At 25.0% G+C, this 19,475-nt stretch overlaps 1 protein-coding gene across 1 annotated transcript; it reads left to right on the top strand.

The window, feature by feature from the left end:
- The first annotated feature begins 1,338 nt into the window (after positions 1-1,338).
- Positions 1,339-4,364, top strand: LOC145844584 (uncharacterized). Its single transcript, XM_082951982.1, has 6 exons — positions 1,339-1,451; positions 1,683-1,785; positions 2,214-2,342; positions 2,876-2,987; positions 3,460-3,606; positions 4,158-4,364. The coding sequence occupies exons 1-6, from the start codon at positions 1,361-1,363 to the stop codon at positions 4,233-4,235; spliced, it is 660 nt and encodes a 219-aa protein (XP_082808108.1). The 5' UTR covers positions 1,339-1,360; the 3' UTR covers positions 4,236-4,364.
- The last annotated feature ends 15,111 nt before the right edge of the window (positions 4,365-19,475 follow it).

The following is a 19,475-nucleotide window of genomic DNA, read 5'->3' as shown; positions in this document are numbered from 1 at the left end:
AAAGTATAAATATAAAAGTAAATTTTACCTAAAAAAATATCAATTTTAACATTTTTTAAACCTAATTAGATAGATAAAATAATAAAAATTTCAGTTAAGCTCTTTAATAAAAGGAAGACTTCAAAAATGTTTAGTTTCTTCTTATGCTTTTAGTTTCGTTTATTTTTAAACCTTGAATAGCGGTTATTTTAGAAAACCAGTAAACAAAGACTTTTAGTTGTTATGAAAACCTAATTTTTAGTTGTTTTATTTATTTTAATTCCAAATGTACGTAGGAAAAACTAAAATTAAATAAATAAATTAATGAACAGATTATAATAAAAGTTAATTATTTCTATAAAAATGTGGATGATTATTGTATTTTGCAGCCTTTTATTAACTAAAAAGTTTTATACAAAGTTATATAGTTATTTGATTTCACTAAAAACATATTGCTTAATTTACTGTAAAGTAAAATAATTGTATAAATAATAACAAAATTGCAATTTTTTTTTACTATTTTTTCCACCGGAAGCAGGTAACAAACAGAATAGTTAGTTTACACTTTTACTATGAATGAAGCAATAAAATAATTTTTCTACTAAAAAACATGCAAGACTGTTTTAGAATTTTAGAAGCCTTGTTCCTAACAACTTTAACATTAATAAACCTGTCTGAAGTAGACAAGGTAAAAAATTTATATTCTAAAAGATTTTAAAACAGATTACACAACAATTTGCACTTTTACTTGCTTTATTTAACTTACGTACGATTTTCTGCGTTAAACTTATAACATAGCTCCACCAAGTTATGAAAAAATAAGTACTACATAAAATAAAAGATAAAGAAGATGTAGATGTGTATTTTCAGAATTAACATCATAAGTAAATATAATAGAATATTAACTAATATTTATAATATATACAAGTTTAGTTTGAAGATTACTAATTAAAATAACTTCAATCTTAAAACTGCATTAATAGAAACAGTACGGTTTATTCTATTCGCTTTTTTATTTTTAATCATAAAAACAGAATTTATGTAAGGAATGTAGTTGCCGAAACTAGAATACAACAAATCTTACAAACACACAACTTTATTTGCTAAACAAAAATTAGTGACACGACTTTTTTATTACATGTTACTAAGGTTTTTAAATCGTCTTAAAGTGTATAAATACTTAATCATGGTTTATTATTTCATGCCCTTAAGTCTTTTAGAGCAAGGAAAGCTGTGTGGTTTTCAGTTTCATTGACTACTTTCTTTACATGAAACATGAATTTATGATTGTGTTTATTAAACATCATTTTTTTACTCAGATATAAGTATAAAAGGTAAACAGTTTGTGAAACTTATTACAAGTCTTCCCTTATCTAGAAGTATGATAACTAAAGTGTTTTTGCTTGTTTCTTGTATTATTGGTCTTTCTTATGGACTTGAAGTGAAGGGTGATGAAGCTTACGTCGATTTTAGTAACTAAGTTTTAATTAAATAAGTATAAATATAATTTAAAGCAAAATTTATAACAATTATCAAATGTAACTTGCTAACCTATTTTGTAAAATTATAGCTTAATTTCATTAAACTTTTAAAACTATAGAAATGAGTTGTTTATTAAACGTAAAATATTATATTATCCTAAAATAAAAAATGTCTGACTTTAAAGATTTTTGTAGTAACTGTTTACTAAAACATTTTTGTAGAAGAACATCCAAACACAGCAAATGAAATAATCAAAGAAGTAAAAGGCTTAAAAATCAGCAATACTTATGGAAAGGAAAAGGGAATAAGCTATTCATTGACCAAGTGAATGGATTTGTATGTATCTATAATAAGTATACACTAAAAATGTCATTATTGAACGAAACAATTACAATAAAAATGGAGTTATATGTAAAAACTTACAGATAATTTATTTATATTTCAAAGTATAAGAAATTTAACTCAAAGATCGAAAAAATTAAATTAAAAGTCGAGGTAAAATGTAGTTTTTGAATTTTTTTAATTTTATTTAGATCTGTGTCGTTTTTAATTATTTCTGTGACAAATATTAAAAAAAAACTAATGTTCTATAGCTTAGCTTCTAAAAACTTGTTTCACAAACTTACCTACTAAGAAACTTTTATAATTAAAGTTTGCAATAATTTATAAATTTATTTTGTGTATAGTAAGAGTTAAAAAAAGTTACTATATTTAAAATTTAGCAATGTTTTTAAAAAACTTAATTTTTACAGTGTGAAAGTGAATTCATTTAATGCGGACAAAATAAGAGTCAAACAGAATTCAGCAACTGATTATCTTGCTCAGTTACAAAACGGTGAAGTTCACCTTTCTGGAAATGTTAGAGTGTCAAAGAAAATTAAGTATGTTTAATCAATCAGTACTACAATATACTTAACTAAGGATTTATTTTGTTAAGGTTTATATAGTAATGTTAACTTAAGTATACTAATAAATGGTATCAAAATTTCTAAACACTATAAAACACTAATAAGATTATATGATTAATGTGTTTAATCTTAAAAGTATGTCATTTATACTTAAAAACATTTTTAATCATCTTTTATATATCTTTAACAACCTTTTCAAGCTAAAGATTTCTAAGTTTTAAAACTGTTACTCATGCAAAATATTTTTATTAAATCATACTACTAATAAAAACTTTTGTCTAAAACGAAGTCAACTTTAATAACTTATATATTGTATTGTTTGATAAAACAAATATGTCTTTACTAAAATAACAACTATACTGTAAGCAAAAGTTTGTAACTATAACTGCAAAATACTTAAAACATAAAACATAGATAAACACTTTTATATATTTAAAATTTTAACGTTTTTCTACATATAAGGTGCAGTAATAGTACAAATAACTATTATAGTAAAAATATTAAAGGATTTTATGGTGGAAAAAAACTATATCAGCGTCAGCAACTGCGAATGTGTATCTCAAGCGAGTTTATGTGTCTCAAAATCTCAAACTTCAATTTGTTGGAGGTAACATTAAGGTTTAAAACAAACTAATTTCTTCTTTTTTTAAAATTATTGATTGACACTTAATTCTTTACTAAAAGTAGGCTTCGTATACTTCACATAAACCTTTTCGTAAAACAAGGTTTTAGATATTTTACAAAACTTAAGTCTAATATAGATGTAAAGTTATAATTTTCCATATATATAGTTATAAGTACTTGATACATCTATTTAAAACTGCATTAAAAAGCATGCGCTTAATTTTAAGTTTGGCTTGCCAGCTTATAAATTTTTTTATTATTATAAAAAAAAAACCAAAAATTAAATATAACACAGTTAATTTATTCATTTGAAGTCATATTGGTAAATAAAAACAAAACTTCACATTAGTCTAATTAATAAAAATACTTAGAATTGAAGTATTTCGTTTCGACACTGTTAAATTTTTTAAACGATAAATAAAAATGTTAAAAAAAAATTACTAAAATTTTAACTTAAAATTTTCAGACGCAACCGGGAACCTGTACAACTAGAATATATTACCATAAAGTAAATTTCAAAGCATCAGGATTTTTTTCTAAAATTATCGCTGCTATTGCCAACATTGCTTCAAAGCTATTTAGTAAAAAAATACGGGATTTAATGCAAAGCAAAGTAAGTTTTTTAAAGTTAAACCTATGATAAATATATGTACAGTTTTTTTCTTAAATATTTTGTTCAAAATTTCTTTTGAAAGAAGCTTTCCATTTTAATTTTCTCTAGATAAAATCACAAACTTAACTAAATAAAGTTATTGAGAAAATTGAATCAATTTCAATAGTGAATACAAGGTATAATTTGATTACATACTTGACTAATATTTTGTTTAGTTTATTTTCCAAGAGCTCTACTCTAGAATTCGTAAAATAAATACTTAACTTTTCTTAAGTTAATTTTGCTAATATTTATTACTATATTTTGTTGCAACTAATGGTTTTGAAAACTTTTTAAAATTTACGATCAACTGAAAAATAAATAAGTTAGTTTTACCACCTAAAAAACTCTTATAACTTGTGATTTAAGTTTGCGTATAATTATAGTGCTTTTTTTAGTAGAAGTTAGTAGCTTTAGGTTCGGTTTATTTTTACAACGTAACCAAACTAATAAGTTTTTTTTCTAAGTTTTACCACCTAAGAAACTCTTAAAACTTATTTAATTATTCACAGATGTGTTCAGCTATTGGAAAATCATTAAGCAAGCTAGCAGTAGACATGGATATATTAAACGCACTAGGTGCTTTGTGATTCCGCTGAGAACTATACAATGTTATAAAAGAAGAATGCTCTTCAGTTCATATTTTCAAATTGAGCAAAACTTTTTATAAGATTTAATTTATAAATATTTAAATATAAGCAGATATTTATTTTAATCATTCTAACTGATGTATTTATTTTGATCAAACGAATAAAGTAGTCGAATATAAAAAGTTTTTGTGTTGTTTTATAATATCTACAATTAAAAAACTTTTTAAAACAAAACATAGGACAAATACTATAACAGCTGGAAAAACTTTCATAAAATTGCTTTCAAGAATTTTACACAATGTTCTGGTGTATTATAATCACTAAACGTTTTGATGTTATTTTGGCATTATTTAACAAGTGCTGAATAACTAGAAAAGAGAATGGTCAATAAAAAACAATAAGTCTAACTAAACGTCGACTCAATTATTTAAACTAACAGATTTAACATGTTTTATTAAAAAGGAAGTAAAATAAATTGCTAGATAACGATAACTTTTTACAGCTTATGGTATATACAAAAAGTACTTGTAAATTTCATGCATAGTAAAAACATCAGTGTTGGACAGAATCAATTTTTTTTTAAAGTTTATTTACGTAATGTATGATCTCATTCAAACAGGGGCTTTTAAGTATCGTGATCAATAAATGTTATAGCTTTGAAAAACTACAAATGTTAGGTTATGAACTTAGAGGAAGTGTAAATTTTACAAAAACCACGGAAGTAAAAACACTTTATTTAGTTTTCTTTATAAACTTAAAAAAAACACATGTACTTCTGTTTCTAAACCTCATTCTTTTTCTATTAACTCATTTAAAAACTTGAAACTGAAAAATTTAACTACCTCGAAAAGTTCTTTTGGAGAAAAATTAAAACTTTTAATCTAGATATGTGTTGAAGGCATAATCAAATTAAAAGTTGTTTTTAATGTTACAAGCTTCCTAATAAGCTTAACGATTAATTTTTTAATTAGTTTTCTTATAGATTATAATTTTAGTACCAATAAATAAGTTTCTATCAATTTTTTTTTTAATAATCTAGGTAAAAACTTAATTTCGAATCAAAGTTATATGTTAGTAATTTTTACTACTTTTGTCATAACCTTCAGTAACTTTTATGAATCAGTATATCTATAGGTTTAATTTGCAACGGTGTTAATTATTTTTGTTTGCTCTTTACTTTTTTATTTGAAAAATAATATTATATGATCGAAATATTAACTGAACAATTATAGTTGTTTAATTTCGATCAAAGTAATCATTGTCAGTCATCAATTTTTTTATATATAATTTTGTCTCTCTAATACTAAATAATACCCAGTTGGTATCAAAAACTGAAATAAATCAAGTGGTGTACTTATTTTTTTTATAAATAAATGTTCTTTTCCGAATAGGAACTATTCAAAGAGTAATTATCTAATATCTGTTATTTTACATATTTAAGAAAATTAACTTTTTTTCTGAAATTCCAGCTTTTAATCATAACTAACTCTTGATGTTGAAACAATCGATTGGAATTATTGGTATAAGAAACTCTCTTTTATATAAAAAATAGTTGAAGCCACGCTCTTTTATTCCTCATACTTAATAAGTAATAAAGTAGTTTTTTTATTACCTCTAAATGTTCATCAATCTTTATAGTTTCAACGTTATTTTGATGCATTTACTCTGAGTAAAACTCAAACTAAGTCTCAATATTACTATGTTTAGTTAGTAACAAGAGTATGTTCCGTAGTAAAACATTGCTTATTTTATTATAGCGTTTTTTATTTAGATGGACGTTTATCTACAAAAACAACGTACCAATTTAGTTTTCCAACACTTGCTTTAAATAATTTAAAATTTTCATATGTTCAGTTTATTGCTACATCTATATGATTGCCGCTGGATATATCAGGAAAAGTTAATATTGTTATCATATTATTTAATAGGAAATATTTTGACACTCGGCAGAATTGTCACTAACAAAATTTAGCTTATCATTCTGATAATAATCAAAGCTTTAATTTATGTTTTAATATAAATTAAAAATTTTGCTATCAATTAACATCGGTGACAACTTTGAAACTTTAGCTGTTTACTTTTTCACAGCTCACTTAGTAAATTTATGCAATTTTTTTTTGGGTATTCAGTTTAAACTTTTAATATTTATAGTATCCCTGTTAGTATATATTAAAATGCGTGGTCGTATAGCATGACTAGGTTTTGTGGATCTAAAAACTTTAACAATCACCTTAATTTTCTTCAGTCTCATATTTTGAAGACCCTTATCATTAGTACCATCAAAAGTACGAAGCATCTGCGTTAAGTTATTAACTTTTTTCAATTTAGTACAACTTGTACGAAAATACAACTAATATCTACTTTATCAGTTTGTACTCTGTGTTATGAATGTGGTAAAACTACAAAACTTCTAATTTTTATTCAACTTTAATCAGTTAATAAAAAACGTTTTTTTTTTTGTAAAAAAAGAAATTACTTATTAGAGTTATATAAATTGTTCTTGTTTTCAATGTACTTGTAGTGCGTTAAAGTTAAGTTGGGTGGTCCTTATGGCGTAGGTCCTGAATGGTGGCTTTAAAAGCTATCTTAGTAGAACGTTGCAAATCCAGTGGTTGACACAAGTTTAGTAAATGGATATATTTTCAAGACAAAGTTGAATTATTAGCAATGTTTTCCAATATGAACACTTTTGATGAACACTGCTGTATACTATCACTTGCAAATAGTTAAAGTAAAGTACAACTAGTTTGAACTTTTAAAAAATTTAGGAATAGCAGGCTTTTAATATCAGTAAACACTTTAGATATACTCGACTAGTTGAGTACAATCTATGAAAGTTTTACAAAACTCCTACGTTTTTAATAGAACGTTTTAAATACTTTATTTTTCATTTAATTCCGAATATTTTTAAAAATGTGGTTAAACATAAAAATCAAATTTTTACTGTAAGTTACTTAACCGGAGTAAACTTGAAACCAATTTCAGACTGAATATTTATTTTGATTGGATAAATAACTATGAGTAGTTCTAAGGACTCAGTTTGCAAAAAGACAACTAAACAGAAAACATTTACAAACATTATTTGTCTTAAAAAGTATGTTCTAAAGATACTAGTTTAAAAAAAGTCTATGACTTCAAATAAAAATACTACTTGTTAAACTTTTAGAAAAAGTTATACCAACTTGATAAATATTCACATCACTTACATCAGTAAATCTACCGCTTAAACATAGACAGGTTTTTTTAGCTTAGTTTTGGTATTTGTAAAACGATAAAAGTTTTAAAAACAAATTTTTATTAAGACTGTGACTTTCAAAAAACTAAGTAATACCTTAAGTAGTTTTTAATGAACGGTTAATAAGAAAAGTAACAACTGTTCACAAAATTGAGTGTCATTCTTGCTCAGGTTTTTTTTGGTTAAAACTACTTCTTGGAAAACTTGTTTTCATAAAGTAACCAAAATTACTAATTATTAATTATGTTAATTAAAATGCTAATCTAATTACTAATCCATTAAAACTACTTTGCTGATAAGTTTTACATTATAAAATTAATGCTAAGCAAACATTTTCTTAACATTTAAAACTTGTTTGTAAACTCATCGCGGACAAAAAAAACTTTATCTTCAAATACTAGTTATACAAAAAAGCCAATTATTTAGACAATAAGTGCTAAATCAAACATATTTAAGGGTTGTTTTTATTTGATTAAAACAAACTAAAAGTACATTTTTAATAAACTAGCTAGTTTTTACCTCTTTTTTAATCAAATTAGTAAAAACTTTTTGATTTTATAAAAACATGCTTATTTTGAAATGTAAATTTTTCTCGTACTTTTTTGTTTAAAACATGAAATATGTATAAACGAAACTTTGTGTAACACTTTTCAACCAGCGCACTGGTATAACAGGTTTAACACACCTAATAAAAAGCAATACTAATCATTAGAATTGATTAATTACTATTATTCAAAAACATACTTTAAAAAAGATAAAAGTCATTAAAACACTTTACAATGAAAACCAGTTAGTCTGCTTAAAAAGGCTTGAGCAAGCAAAAAAAAGCAGTAGTAATTTAAAAAAGTTTTTAACAGCTTATTGTTCACATAAAAGCTTGTAATGAAGGATTTATATTTAGCAGTGTTATTTTGTCTGGTATTTAAAAATGTTCACAGTTTAGATAGTATGGTGGATATTTGTGATGATTGCAGTAAATGTCCGGAGGATTTAAATGAAATATGTGAGGACCAATGCGTTTCTTGTAAGTAGTTAACGTTTTATTATTTGTATTATTATGTGTTTTCTAAATAAGTGCTGAGTTTTTGAATAAAATATACAACTATTAGGTTTCCTAAAAAAAGTTTATTAGTTTTTTTACGATGATACTTTGAAAAGGACAAGCTTTTGTAAATGTAGTTTTCTAAATTGCAATGTTTTGTAACACTTTTTGCTATCTTTGTGCTTGTTTTAGACTATATTACAAATATATTTACAATTTTAAATATTTATTTATTTAATTTATTTATTTAATTATTTATTTACTTTATTTAATTTATTTATTTTATATTACAAATATATTTAATTATTTAATTTATTTCTTTACTAACTTCGAACCTAAGAAAATAAAAGCGAATTCTTTAAAATACAGTTCAAAAATTTTTCAATTTACTATACAGTTTCTGAATCAGTGAGTTGTAAGATGTGTTCTGAATGTCGGGTTTGCACAATGATGAAATGTGAAGAAATAAATAAACTTTTCAATAAAATCAACAAGGAAATACGCTCAGTTAAGAATACCTCACTTTAATTACACCTCTTTAGTATAAGAGTTTGTAATTGTAGTTTGTTACTTACATATTGAGAATTTCAACTTTCTGTGCAATAAGATTTAAAACATAAAAAAAAGTTTGCTTTAGATAGTTTTGTTTTTCAGTTTTTCGCACCTTGTAACTTTATTGCCTTTTTGGTTTTAAATCACTTTTACACTGAAAATAGTCAAAAACTTGGCACTCTGCAACAAGTAATATTAAAAAATGTTGTTCTAATAAAAAACAAAATTTATTTGTTTAATCTAGTGTTTTATCTTATATATTTTAATTTTGTATTGTACAATAAATTACGCTTGATTTTAGAAAAGTGTATGTAGCAAATTTGTTAAGAAAATGACCATTTTTAAATCTTTAAATCTGTGAAACTTTATAATTTGACTTAATATTATATTTTCTAATCAATTAAATAAAAAAAATCTGCTTATCCATTAGTTTCTATATTACTACTAACCGATTTTTGAAACCTTGTTACTGTTTTAAATGTTAATTAAAACTTTAACTTTTTCCACTTGAAAAGATAAAAATAATAAAGCACAATACTCTAATCTTTATATCTAATTTTCAAAATTTATTGTTTTGAAACTGTTTTTATATAAAAATAGAAAATTTTTTAAGTAAAAATAACTAAACAACTGTCGTTCAGTTTTACGTTTTAACTTTTTTTTTTCTAATCAAAATCTATGCTATAAAAGGTTTATTTTTTTTTGTCTCAGTAATCTCGTTATTTTATAACTAACTTCATTGGTATTTAAGATTAAAACAAAATAAAATTTTAAACACTTGTAAAATAAGTTTTTTAAACTGATAGTCTGGTCTGTATTTTTATATCCTTAAAGTTTTAGCGAAGTGTTTGACGTTCACAGATTTAAATTGCTCATTTATTTCAAACCACACATACAAATTGTCTGGTATGTTGATAATCTGTTTTGTGCACAATGTATAGTAAAATGAATTATGTAAGAAGTTTATAACGACATTTTTTTCTGAGTTTATAAATAGAAAAGTACGGAAGTATTTTTTTTTATGTTATCATAATCTAAAATAGTATAAACTGAAGTGCTAATAATTAAACCAGGGGTCATCAAACTGCGGTCCGCAATGGAAACATAAACTGCCTGCAATGCTGTTTTTAGCTAAAAAATATTTTTTAGTAGTATTTTACAACTTTAATCTTTATTTATTAATTAGCAAACAATAATTTATTATTACACCATAAAATCAATAAGATTACACTATTCCTTTATCGGTATACAGAAAAGTACCACAAGGTGGTGTGATTGGTCCCCTCTTTTTTAACTGCATCAACGATATTAGTTCAAACATTGATATTAAAAGTGATATGAGTTTATTTGTAGATGATATAAAAATTTTAAATGAGTCAAATATATGTTTACAATCTACTCTAGATAATATCTACAAATGACTAGAAACAAGAAAACTCGATTTAAATCCTAAACAATGTTAAATTCTTACAATTAAGAAAAAAAACCGTTTGATCCGCTTGACCTACTAATCAATAACACTAAGATACCAACAGTTAAAGTTTTTAAGGTTTTAGGAATATATTGCTCGGGAAATTTAAAATGTAACTAACAAGTAAATTGTTTTTCAATGTTGCACTAGTTTCATCCTATAAAATATCAAAAAGTTTTAAAACTAGTTCAGCTACTATTCTGATAAAAATGTTTAAAATATACGTTCGTACTGAGCTTAAACACAATACACAAATTTGATCACCTTATTTAAAAAAAGACATTAACAAAATTGAGTTTATGAAAAGAAATTTTACTCGTTTGATATGTAGTCGTTAAAGTATATCCAATAGATTGTGTAATGATAGATTGGTTAAACTTGTATTGAATTTTTCTAGAATATAGAAGGTAGAATTTAATTTATTTACTCTTTATAATATTATCAATAGCATTTATAAGGTTTTTTTCTGTCAATTATTCAGTTTTACCTATAATAAACATCAGTAAAGAAGAAATAATATCAAAATAAAATGTAAACTCAATTTTAACAACAGTCAGTAGCAAAGTTCATTTTTTCACAGAGCAAAGACTGTGTGGAAAAAATTACCACAGGATGTAGTATCGTGTGAGAAGGTCGAATATTTTCGCTTAAAACTAAAAAAGTTTTATTTGAATAGTATTAATATAAGAAAAATTCAGTAACTTTCCACGAAAACAGTACAGAAAAATAAATAAACAAAATTTTCATAATATCTATCCCATCTAAATTAACTAGTGATTTCTTCATTTTTTTAACTAGTCTTATTTCCCTACGCCTCCCACCTAATAGACTTTTAATTTAGTTTTATTAAGATTGTACGAATGTGTTAGTACGTACTAAGCTACTGCCTTTTATATCAAGCAAATAAATTTAAACTTATTAATGAGTTTTGCATAATTTTAAATTTATTTAATGTTTTTTTTATGATTATTTTTAGTTGAATAAAAGTGTATTTATTTTTATTTATCACATTGTGTGTCCTGTTTAAGTTACTCAGGATCTGATGCCTGAGTCCAACATTGCACAATAAACAATATAACAATATTATATCAAAATATTTGGTCTAAAACAACTATTGTTATTAACTAATGCAATTATTTAAAATAATTGCAGCCTGCAAAAGACATTTTGTACGAAAATTGGGGATTATAAAACTCTGCTGGCTATAAAGTTAAACAAACTGTTCAACTCAAAGACCTTTTTATAACATTGTATAATTTAGCACCAATAAATTGATGAATTAGAATCGTCGTAACAAGTTTTACTTTTTATATTCAACAGCAAGATTATGATACTAAATTTTGTTAGTTCTAAGTTTTTGTAACGGTATCAAATATTTTCTAAACATTTTTTTATAATATTTTACTATCAAAAATAAAAAAATGTGTTGTTAATTTAGGGCATGGTTTACCAAACTATTTTCATAATGCTCACTTTGAAAAAACAAAAAAAAAAGCAATGACCCGTCTAATATTGAGTATAGGTTTCTAAACTACCCTTATATACGTACGATAACTTTTTTGCTCATCATCTTGAACTGCAGAATATCTATAACAACCTTTTATTGCATAGTCACTGCCCCCGGCTCCTTTGCTTATGGCTTATGGCCTGTTTGCTTTTAAAATTTGGAGTTTAGATCAAATATAAGCTTTAGATTTTCCCGTAATAGTAATATAAGTTTCTAAACCACCATTAAATACACTTAAGACTTATTTTTTATTGCTCTTCAATGTACATTCCACAATTTCTAGAATAAATTTCAAATTATGACCTTATGGCCTTTCTACTAATTACTGACTCCCTTTAAAATATTTTAACATATGGCCCCCTAACTTTCTAAAGTAGCCCACTTTGGAGAACAACAATTTAGTGACTAAGGTGCAGCTTTAAACGATTCCCTATATTGTAGTAGTAACTTAAATTTTATTAATATATCTGTATTGCAAGTTTTTTTTTCATTTTTTTTAATAAACATATAGTCAAATACTTAAGCAGTTTTAAATTATAAAATACGAAATTAAGTTAGCCTTTAAATGAAATAAGTAAGATTTGTTTATAATGGCTACTGTTTTGTTATTATAAGTAACCGAAATAGTTTGTTTCAGTTTTTTCAGTTTTTGCTTAAAAGCTAAGAAAACAAAAATAAGCTTGTTTGAAATAACAACTTTTAAATCATATCTAAGGGGTTCGTCGAAAGGTAGTCTAGGTGTTTGTTAGTCTTTACTAAAGAGATCGGTAAAATGAGGTCCTCGAAGGATAAAAACGGTCCAGAGACATGCTTTTATTTTGACTTAGTTGTTGCTTATAAAAGGTAAAACTGTGGTCAGCAAACGTAAAATTTCGGCCCGTGAAGGATTGTTTTAAACATTTTGACTAGGTTTTAAATAAAGAACAAAAAATTCTTACTTTACTTTAAGGGTTTTACTGAAAAAAACTTTTTATTCCAAAAATTAAACTAGTATTTATAGCATGAAATTGAGACTCAATTGAAAACTCACCAAAAAAATGCAGTAAAAAAGTTTAGTTTGAATTTGTATATATTTTTTTTAATTTTCAAGATTAACCTATTGAAATCATATTAAAATTAAAATAAATACAAACGTGCTATAAATTGGCTGGTAGTAATAACTACGAATATCATTCACTAAATAAAGTCATTTATTTTAGCTCTTGGGTAACATTAAACGGATATAAAAGTTCTCACTAATTTTCACTTAAGAACACAAGGTAAGAAAATGTATGTAGATTATGGAAGCTGTGTTTTTAAATGTAAACCTTTCGACTAATTTAGAAATGATTTATCTATGTTGCCTGCAGTATTCTGGCTTTAAAATACTGATAAGAAAATTTAAGGTTTTACATATATATTTTAACAATTGATTTTATTAAAAATTCATAGATTTCATTTAGTTTACTTTCTCATAGAAGATCGCGACGAGACCTTTTTAGACAGAAAGTGCGAACTAAAGTACAACTTTAAAATGTGACTAAAGTTTTTTTAAAAAAAGGACTTTATACCTCATAATTTTACAACTTATTTATTACCATGTTTAGTTCTTTAGCTTCTTTGATGTATTAATATAGAGTAGGTTTCTAAATAAAGCTAGAAAAACACTAGTAAAATAATTCTATTTACGTTAAAAATAAAACTCTTACTACTTATAGAAAATTAATGTTATTACATTAGTTATAGTGAAATCAATAAAAAAAATCTACTTATATATCCAGTTGATTGAAAAACATGAAATTTATTTTAATAAAAATTACAGAAATTAATACTACTTTATTAAACTGTTTAAAAACATCATTATTAGTAAATTAAAAGCTGTTTAAACTGATTTGTTAAACACAGATTTTAATCATTTATGTTTGTTTACATAAAATTTTAGATGACTATAAACAGTATTAATATTTTTTTAATTCACAAGTAAAATAAATTCAATTTATTCAATATCAAGTTGCAAATAGTTTGTGTGTATAAAAAATTTGAAAAACTATTGTATATTTAAAATTAAAAATAAAACATTTTAATAAAAGCTTCCTTTCTTAAATCGATAATAAAAACAGTTATTTTTTATTTTATAACTAAAATATTTTTTAACTATTTAATCTAAAGATGTAACACTAAGTTTTAATATAATAATAAAATTTGACTAAGGTGCTTTTATTATTTTTATTTTTCTAATAGTATAAAAAGAAATATAGCTTAAAGAGAAACATAACATTACTAATTTCTTAATTCTTGTTTAATTCTCTGTTGTTTTTATGGTGGTTTATAACATTTAATATATTAGTTAAAAACTGTACTTTTTTAAACTTAATTTTTGTTAATTACTAACATCATACTTACAATAACTGACACTTTTGATTTTATTAAACTACAATATAGTAAGAATTCAATTTATAAAACTTAAAAGTAAACTTTTATTTTCTCACAAAAGCATTGTTTAAATTCAAATTTTACTTAAACGTAATTTTATCTGTAAACTTGTTTGCATAATTAAATAACTTTTTCATAAATGATAGCACTACATCTAAGGTTTATTTCTATTTGTCTACTTAAACGTAATTGTATCTGTACACTAACTTTCATAATAAAATAATTTAAGAAAAAATGATAGGTAGCACTACATATAGTTTTTTTAAGAAATTTGAAAGTGTTACATTTAATACAATATAGTGCTTCAGACAAATTAAAATATTTACGTAGTAGTTTACACAAAAAATATTTTGTGAACTGTATACTTTTATTAGAATTTATGTTTTATATTTTAAATTTTAAATTTAGTTTGAACAGACTTATAAACATGATAAAAATTGTGAATTTTTATCAAACCAAGTAAATTTTTGCAGCTGCGTTGTAGCAATATATTTGAATTAATTTTCGGAGATAAAATACATGTATGCTTTTACATAAGAAATGATTGCATTTATTACATAAAAGAATTCAGCTTGTACATTAAGTATTACAAAAATTTAATTAGTTTTACAAAATGTAAATAAGTTATAATCTTTGTTGATAGGTTATTTATATATAAAAATTAAGTATGTTTAAAAGTGACATTTTAAACAATTTGCATCGATGAAGGTGGAAAAATAATTTATTCTGTTGTAAATAAAACAGTATATACAAAGTTTATTAGCATCTGAATGTCAACTCGTTATTTTTGAATGTAGAAGTCAACTCGTTATTTTTGAATGTAGAAACAATTTGCTTTCAATCTTTACAAAAAAAAGGTAAGGAAAGTAAAATAGTAAATGTTTTTATTAAATGAATCTTTAAGTTAAGACAAATATAAAGTTTAAATTACAGTTTTTATAGCCTCAAAGTTTTTAATAACTGCATATAATGAGAAAAATTAGTCACAATTAAAACTAGCACTAGCAAGTTTTAAAGAATTTTTTTACTTTAATAGCCATTAAAGTCTAAAACTGCATTTTTTTCGCTAATTAAAAAAAAAAACCTATACTTGAGAAAAATCGTGATTTTTAAAACCTAGAGAAAGAATAATAAAATTATAATAGGTATAAAATGTTTAGCATGTGAAATGTTTGATTATTTTGGTCACGTTATTGTTTAAAACTTGTTAAAGCATACAGTATTACAATTTTAAACTATTTTAAAAAGTAAAAATAATTGTACAGCTAAATTTTTATTTTGTTTTATTAAAAAAAAAACCTTAGTTATTATTGATTTTTTTTAGTTAAACAGACAAAAGCTTAAGTATAACAAAAAGAAAACTTGAACAGAACTAATAAATATTAAAGAATAAACAAAAAAAATCAAAGCTTGTTAAACGGTTAACTTATTTTTAAAGTTAAAAGCTGTTTATTAAACTAACATTAATACCCTCAGAGTACTTATGAATTTCATTTTAAAATTTTAAAAGTATAATTTTACTTTATCTACAAAAAAAAAAAACAACAGAGAAACTTCAAAATGTAAGTTTTGCATTAAAGTTAGAAGTGAAATTTGCTTGATACGTTATTCAAAATAGCAGTACATTATTGTAAAATTTTAAGTTTTATAGAAACAAGTATTACTTCTAAGTAACAGATTATTAAGGATAGTTAATTAAAAACAATTAATTCAAACTTAAAATAAATAGATTAATAACCATTGTATTTAAGGAATTTTATCCATTAAAAGACAACTTATCAGTGTTTTAACTTATCAAGTAAACATTTAAACCCTTTTCTTTTGAAGTTTTGATAAGTTAGTTATCATTATTTTTTTCTTCGTTAATTAGCAAAGCCTTAAGTGCGGTCAAATTGTTTTATAATTATTATTTTTTTACATAAGGCAATGGGTTTTTAATTTTTGAGAAAAACGACCTTAAAAGTTGATTTGCTTTTATTTTTAATTAAGTTCCTTTCATTTTATCTTTAGCTTGACTTTTTGTTTTTATTATTTACTCATTAGCTTAAGCTATAACTCGATTTTACTATTTTAAAATTCTTATTGTACAACTGTTGTATACGAGCTTTCATAGTTAACAAAACAGAATTTATAAATAGCAAATTTTCTTCAAATAAAAATTTATACAATTGTTTTAGACTTTACAATATTTACTTGCATAATTTTAAAAAATAACGCTTAACTTTACTTACATTTATAAAGTATTCATTTGGTATTAATACAACTATATGCTATGTTAAGTCATTATATTAACTAGTCTAGAAGTTATATACTATACTTATTAAGAACTTTGAAAACCACCAAAGTAAGTTTAGCAACAAATTTTCATACTTCAATATTTTTGTTGGAACTTTCGCACTGTGTCAAAACGATTGTATGTAAATTGAATGCAGCAATAAACTTTTGCTGTTATTGCAGCTGCCCGACAATTGATAAATGTTCAAGCAATATTTTTTACCGCGCTTGTATGTAAAAAGTATAAAAACTTGAAGCAGGGAGGTTTTGTTAAAATTTATATGGCACTTTTGTACTTGTGTGTGGGAAATTTTTTCGAATGAAAGTTATCACTGTAAAGCTTCAATAGAAACAAGTTTGTCGTAAAACTGATAACGATCAACCATCACTCAAAATATTTTCGAATATCACTCAAACCCAGGTGCGGCTTTTGATCGATCCAATACCCTCTTTTAACCCCATTAATATGCTTTTTATTAATTTCAATTTGCACACAAATGCTTTTAACCCGCTTAATTAGCGGTTCGCGGTCGTTACAGTTATCTTTATCGGTCGGTAAACAAAAGAAAAAGTACTTCAAACTACAAAGAAAAATGACAAAGAAAGCTGTGAGATAAAAATTGACAATTTTGTACTTAGGCAAGCGGCAGTTGTAGTATAGGTAAATAAATTCCAGGTAAGAAATATTTTTTGGTAGTAGTTTTTCCGAGAGAGACGAAATGTTTTCAATGTTTTTATTTTTCTCTCACCATTACACCGCTGTTTGCTTGCCAGTAGTTGTGGTGGAAAATTTAGTAGCAATAACTTATGTAGCTTATATAGTAATAGCCAGCTCTTTACCTGCGGTCTTCATGGTGCATTAGCGTTTTTCAGCCTTATCATTCAAACGGCTAATAACAGCTGAAAGTCTTATGATATTTACAAAGGCAAGCGTTACATCAGCCGGAGTTTACAGAAAACACTTTTGCATTCAGAAGCATTTTTTGAGGAATATTATTGATTTGCAGTCAGCAATAATTGCTTTAATCTCGTAGTGCAGTTAATCTTTTATGCAGTGAGGGCATAATTGAATCATAAAGCATCATGGAGCATCATAAACCGTTTTTAGATTGACGACTGCAATTTTTTCGGTTGTGACTGACTGATGAGTCCTAATAAGGACGAAACCGGTCTCAGTCTACCGAAACTTGTGGTCTGATGATCGAATTGGTATGATCAACCCTTTTGTTAAACTTGAGCTTAGCTCACGGCAAACGAAATTCCGGACTTCTGCTCTGCAGACTTTCGCCAATGTTCTTTGTTGACCGTACTAAAACGAGCGTACCAGATGTCTTGCCTAGTGGACAATGTTTTAAACGTTGCACGGCAAGGATAATGCTGACGTCACTGATAATTGCCAGCAAATGGTTGCTTCATGTGAAAGCATCATAAACCGTTTGTAGATTAACGACTGCAAGTTTTTCGGTGTGACTGATGAGTCATAATAAGGACGAAACCGATCTCAGTCTACCGAAACTTGTGGTCTGATGATTGAATTGGCATGATAAACCCTTTTGTTAAACTTGAGCTTGTCTCACGGCAAACGAAAGTGCGGACTTCGCTCTGCAGACTTTCGCCGATGTTCTTTGTTCATTACCTAAATTAATACTTTAATACGACAATTTTAGCCTACATAAGTTTAAAGTACTAAACACAATCTGATAACACTAAAAACAAGTTAGAGTTTGTTTGAATTTATTGTTATTTATTATTTTAATTTAATCTATTTTTTATTTAGAACATTATATTTTTTTAAGATATACAGTTTTTATTGGTTAAAAAAGTACAGTAAATTATTAAACGACTTTAAATTATGTCAGGAAAAAATAAAATTACTTGGCTACGTCAAACGACAAAACCGTCGGCAAAATTGTTTTATGAAAAGCTGTTCACTGTCACTTTCAAGTCGACAATTTAGCTGGCTATTATCTTTCGTAAGACAAAAATAGACGCAGAAATTACTGCGACATTGCGTAGGGCGTTTGTGGAGGAAGCAGAACAAAAGTGTGACAACTGAACTTGAACTGATAAAAAGAAGGTTTGAAGTTTGACATCTTTTATTGCGTCACAAAGAAGGCTTGATTGTTTCTTGTAAATTTATCTCAACTAGCTACTTGTTTGCTTGGATGTGTTTGAGGTTATAAGAGCAAATTTACAGTAAAAATATCTTTTTTATAACGTGTGATTGATAGTTGTGGTTTAAGTATATTTGGCAAGTTTTATATGTATACTTTATAGTTTACTATCAAATTTTTATTTTCTAAAATAATAAAAAAAACTATTTTTACTGAGGTAAAAGGCTAAATTTAAACAAACAATAACTTGATAAAAAAAAACTGGAATGATTTATTTTACATATAAAAAGTAATAAAATGTACTATTACTGTCCTTAAAGGTCTAACTTAAACAAACAGATATTTATTAAAAACATCTTAAAAACTTGATCTGTTCGTTTTACAAATAAAAAGCATTAAAAACGTAACATTACCAGGCTTTATGGCGTAACTTAAGCAAACAAAGAATTACCAAATACAACTAGAAAGCTTGAATGGTAGCAAAATTTTCGTTGAATATTTATACAAGCTATTATACGCGGTTACGCAATAGTACATGTGTTAAACAGCAGTTTTCGTAGACAGAACACATTTATTTACAAATCTTTTGGAATTCATGCAAACTGGAAATCGTGTTCATTTTGTTTATCCAAC

This window comes from Thalia democratica, chromosome 9 (assembly GCF_965202585.1).
Source record: "Thalia democratica chromosome 9, ktThaDemo2.hap1.1, whole genome shotgun sequence".
NCBI lineage: Eukaryota > Metazoa > Chordata > Thaliacea > Salpida > Salpidae > Thalia > Thalia democratica.
The sequence above is the reverse complement of the archived record's forward strand: the minus strand, read 5'-3'. Positions and strand labels throughout refer to the sequence as shown.

Excerpts from the sequence above, each read along its gene's own strand:
- LOC145844584 (XM_082951982.1), top strand. The coding sequence starts at position 1,361 with ATGATAACTAAAGTGTTTTTGCTTGTTTCTTGTATTATTGGTCTTTCT. Across the intron at positions 1,452-1,682 it reads TGAAGCTTACGTCGATTTTA|AAGAACATCCAAACACAGCA; the intron begins GTAACTAAGTTT and ends ACATTTTTGTAG. Across the intron at positions 3,607-4,157 it reads GGGATTTAATGCAAAGCAAA|ATGTGTTCAGCTATTGGAAA; the intron begins GTAAGTTTTTTA and ends AATTATTCACAG.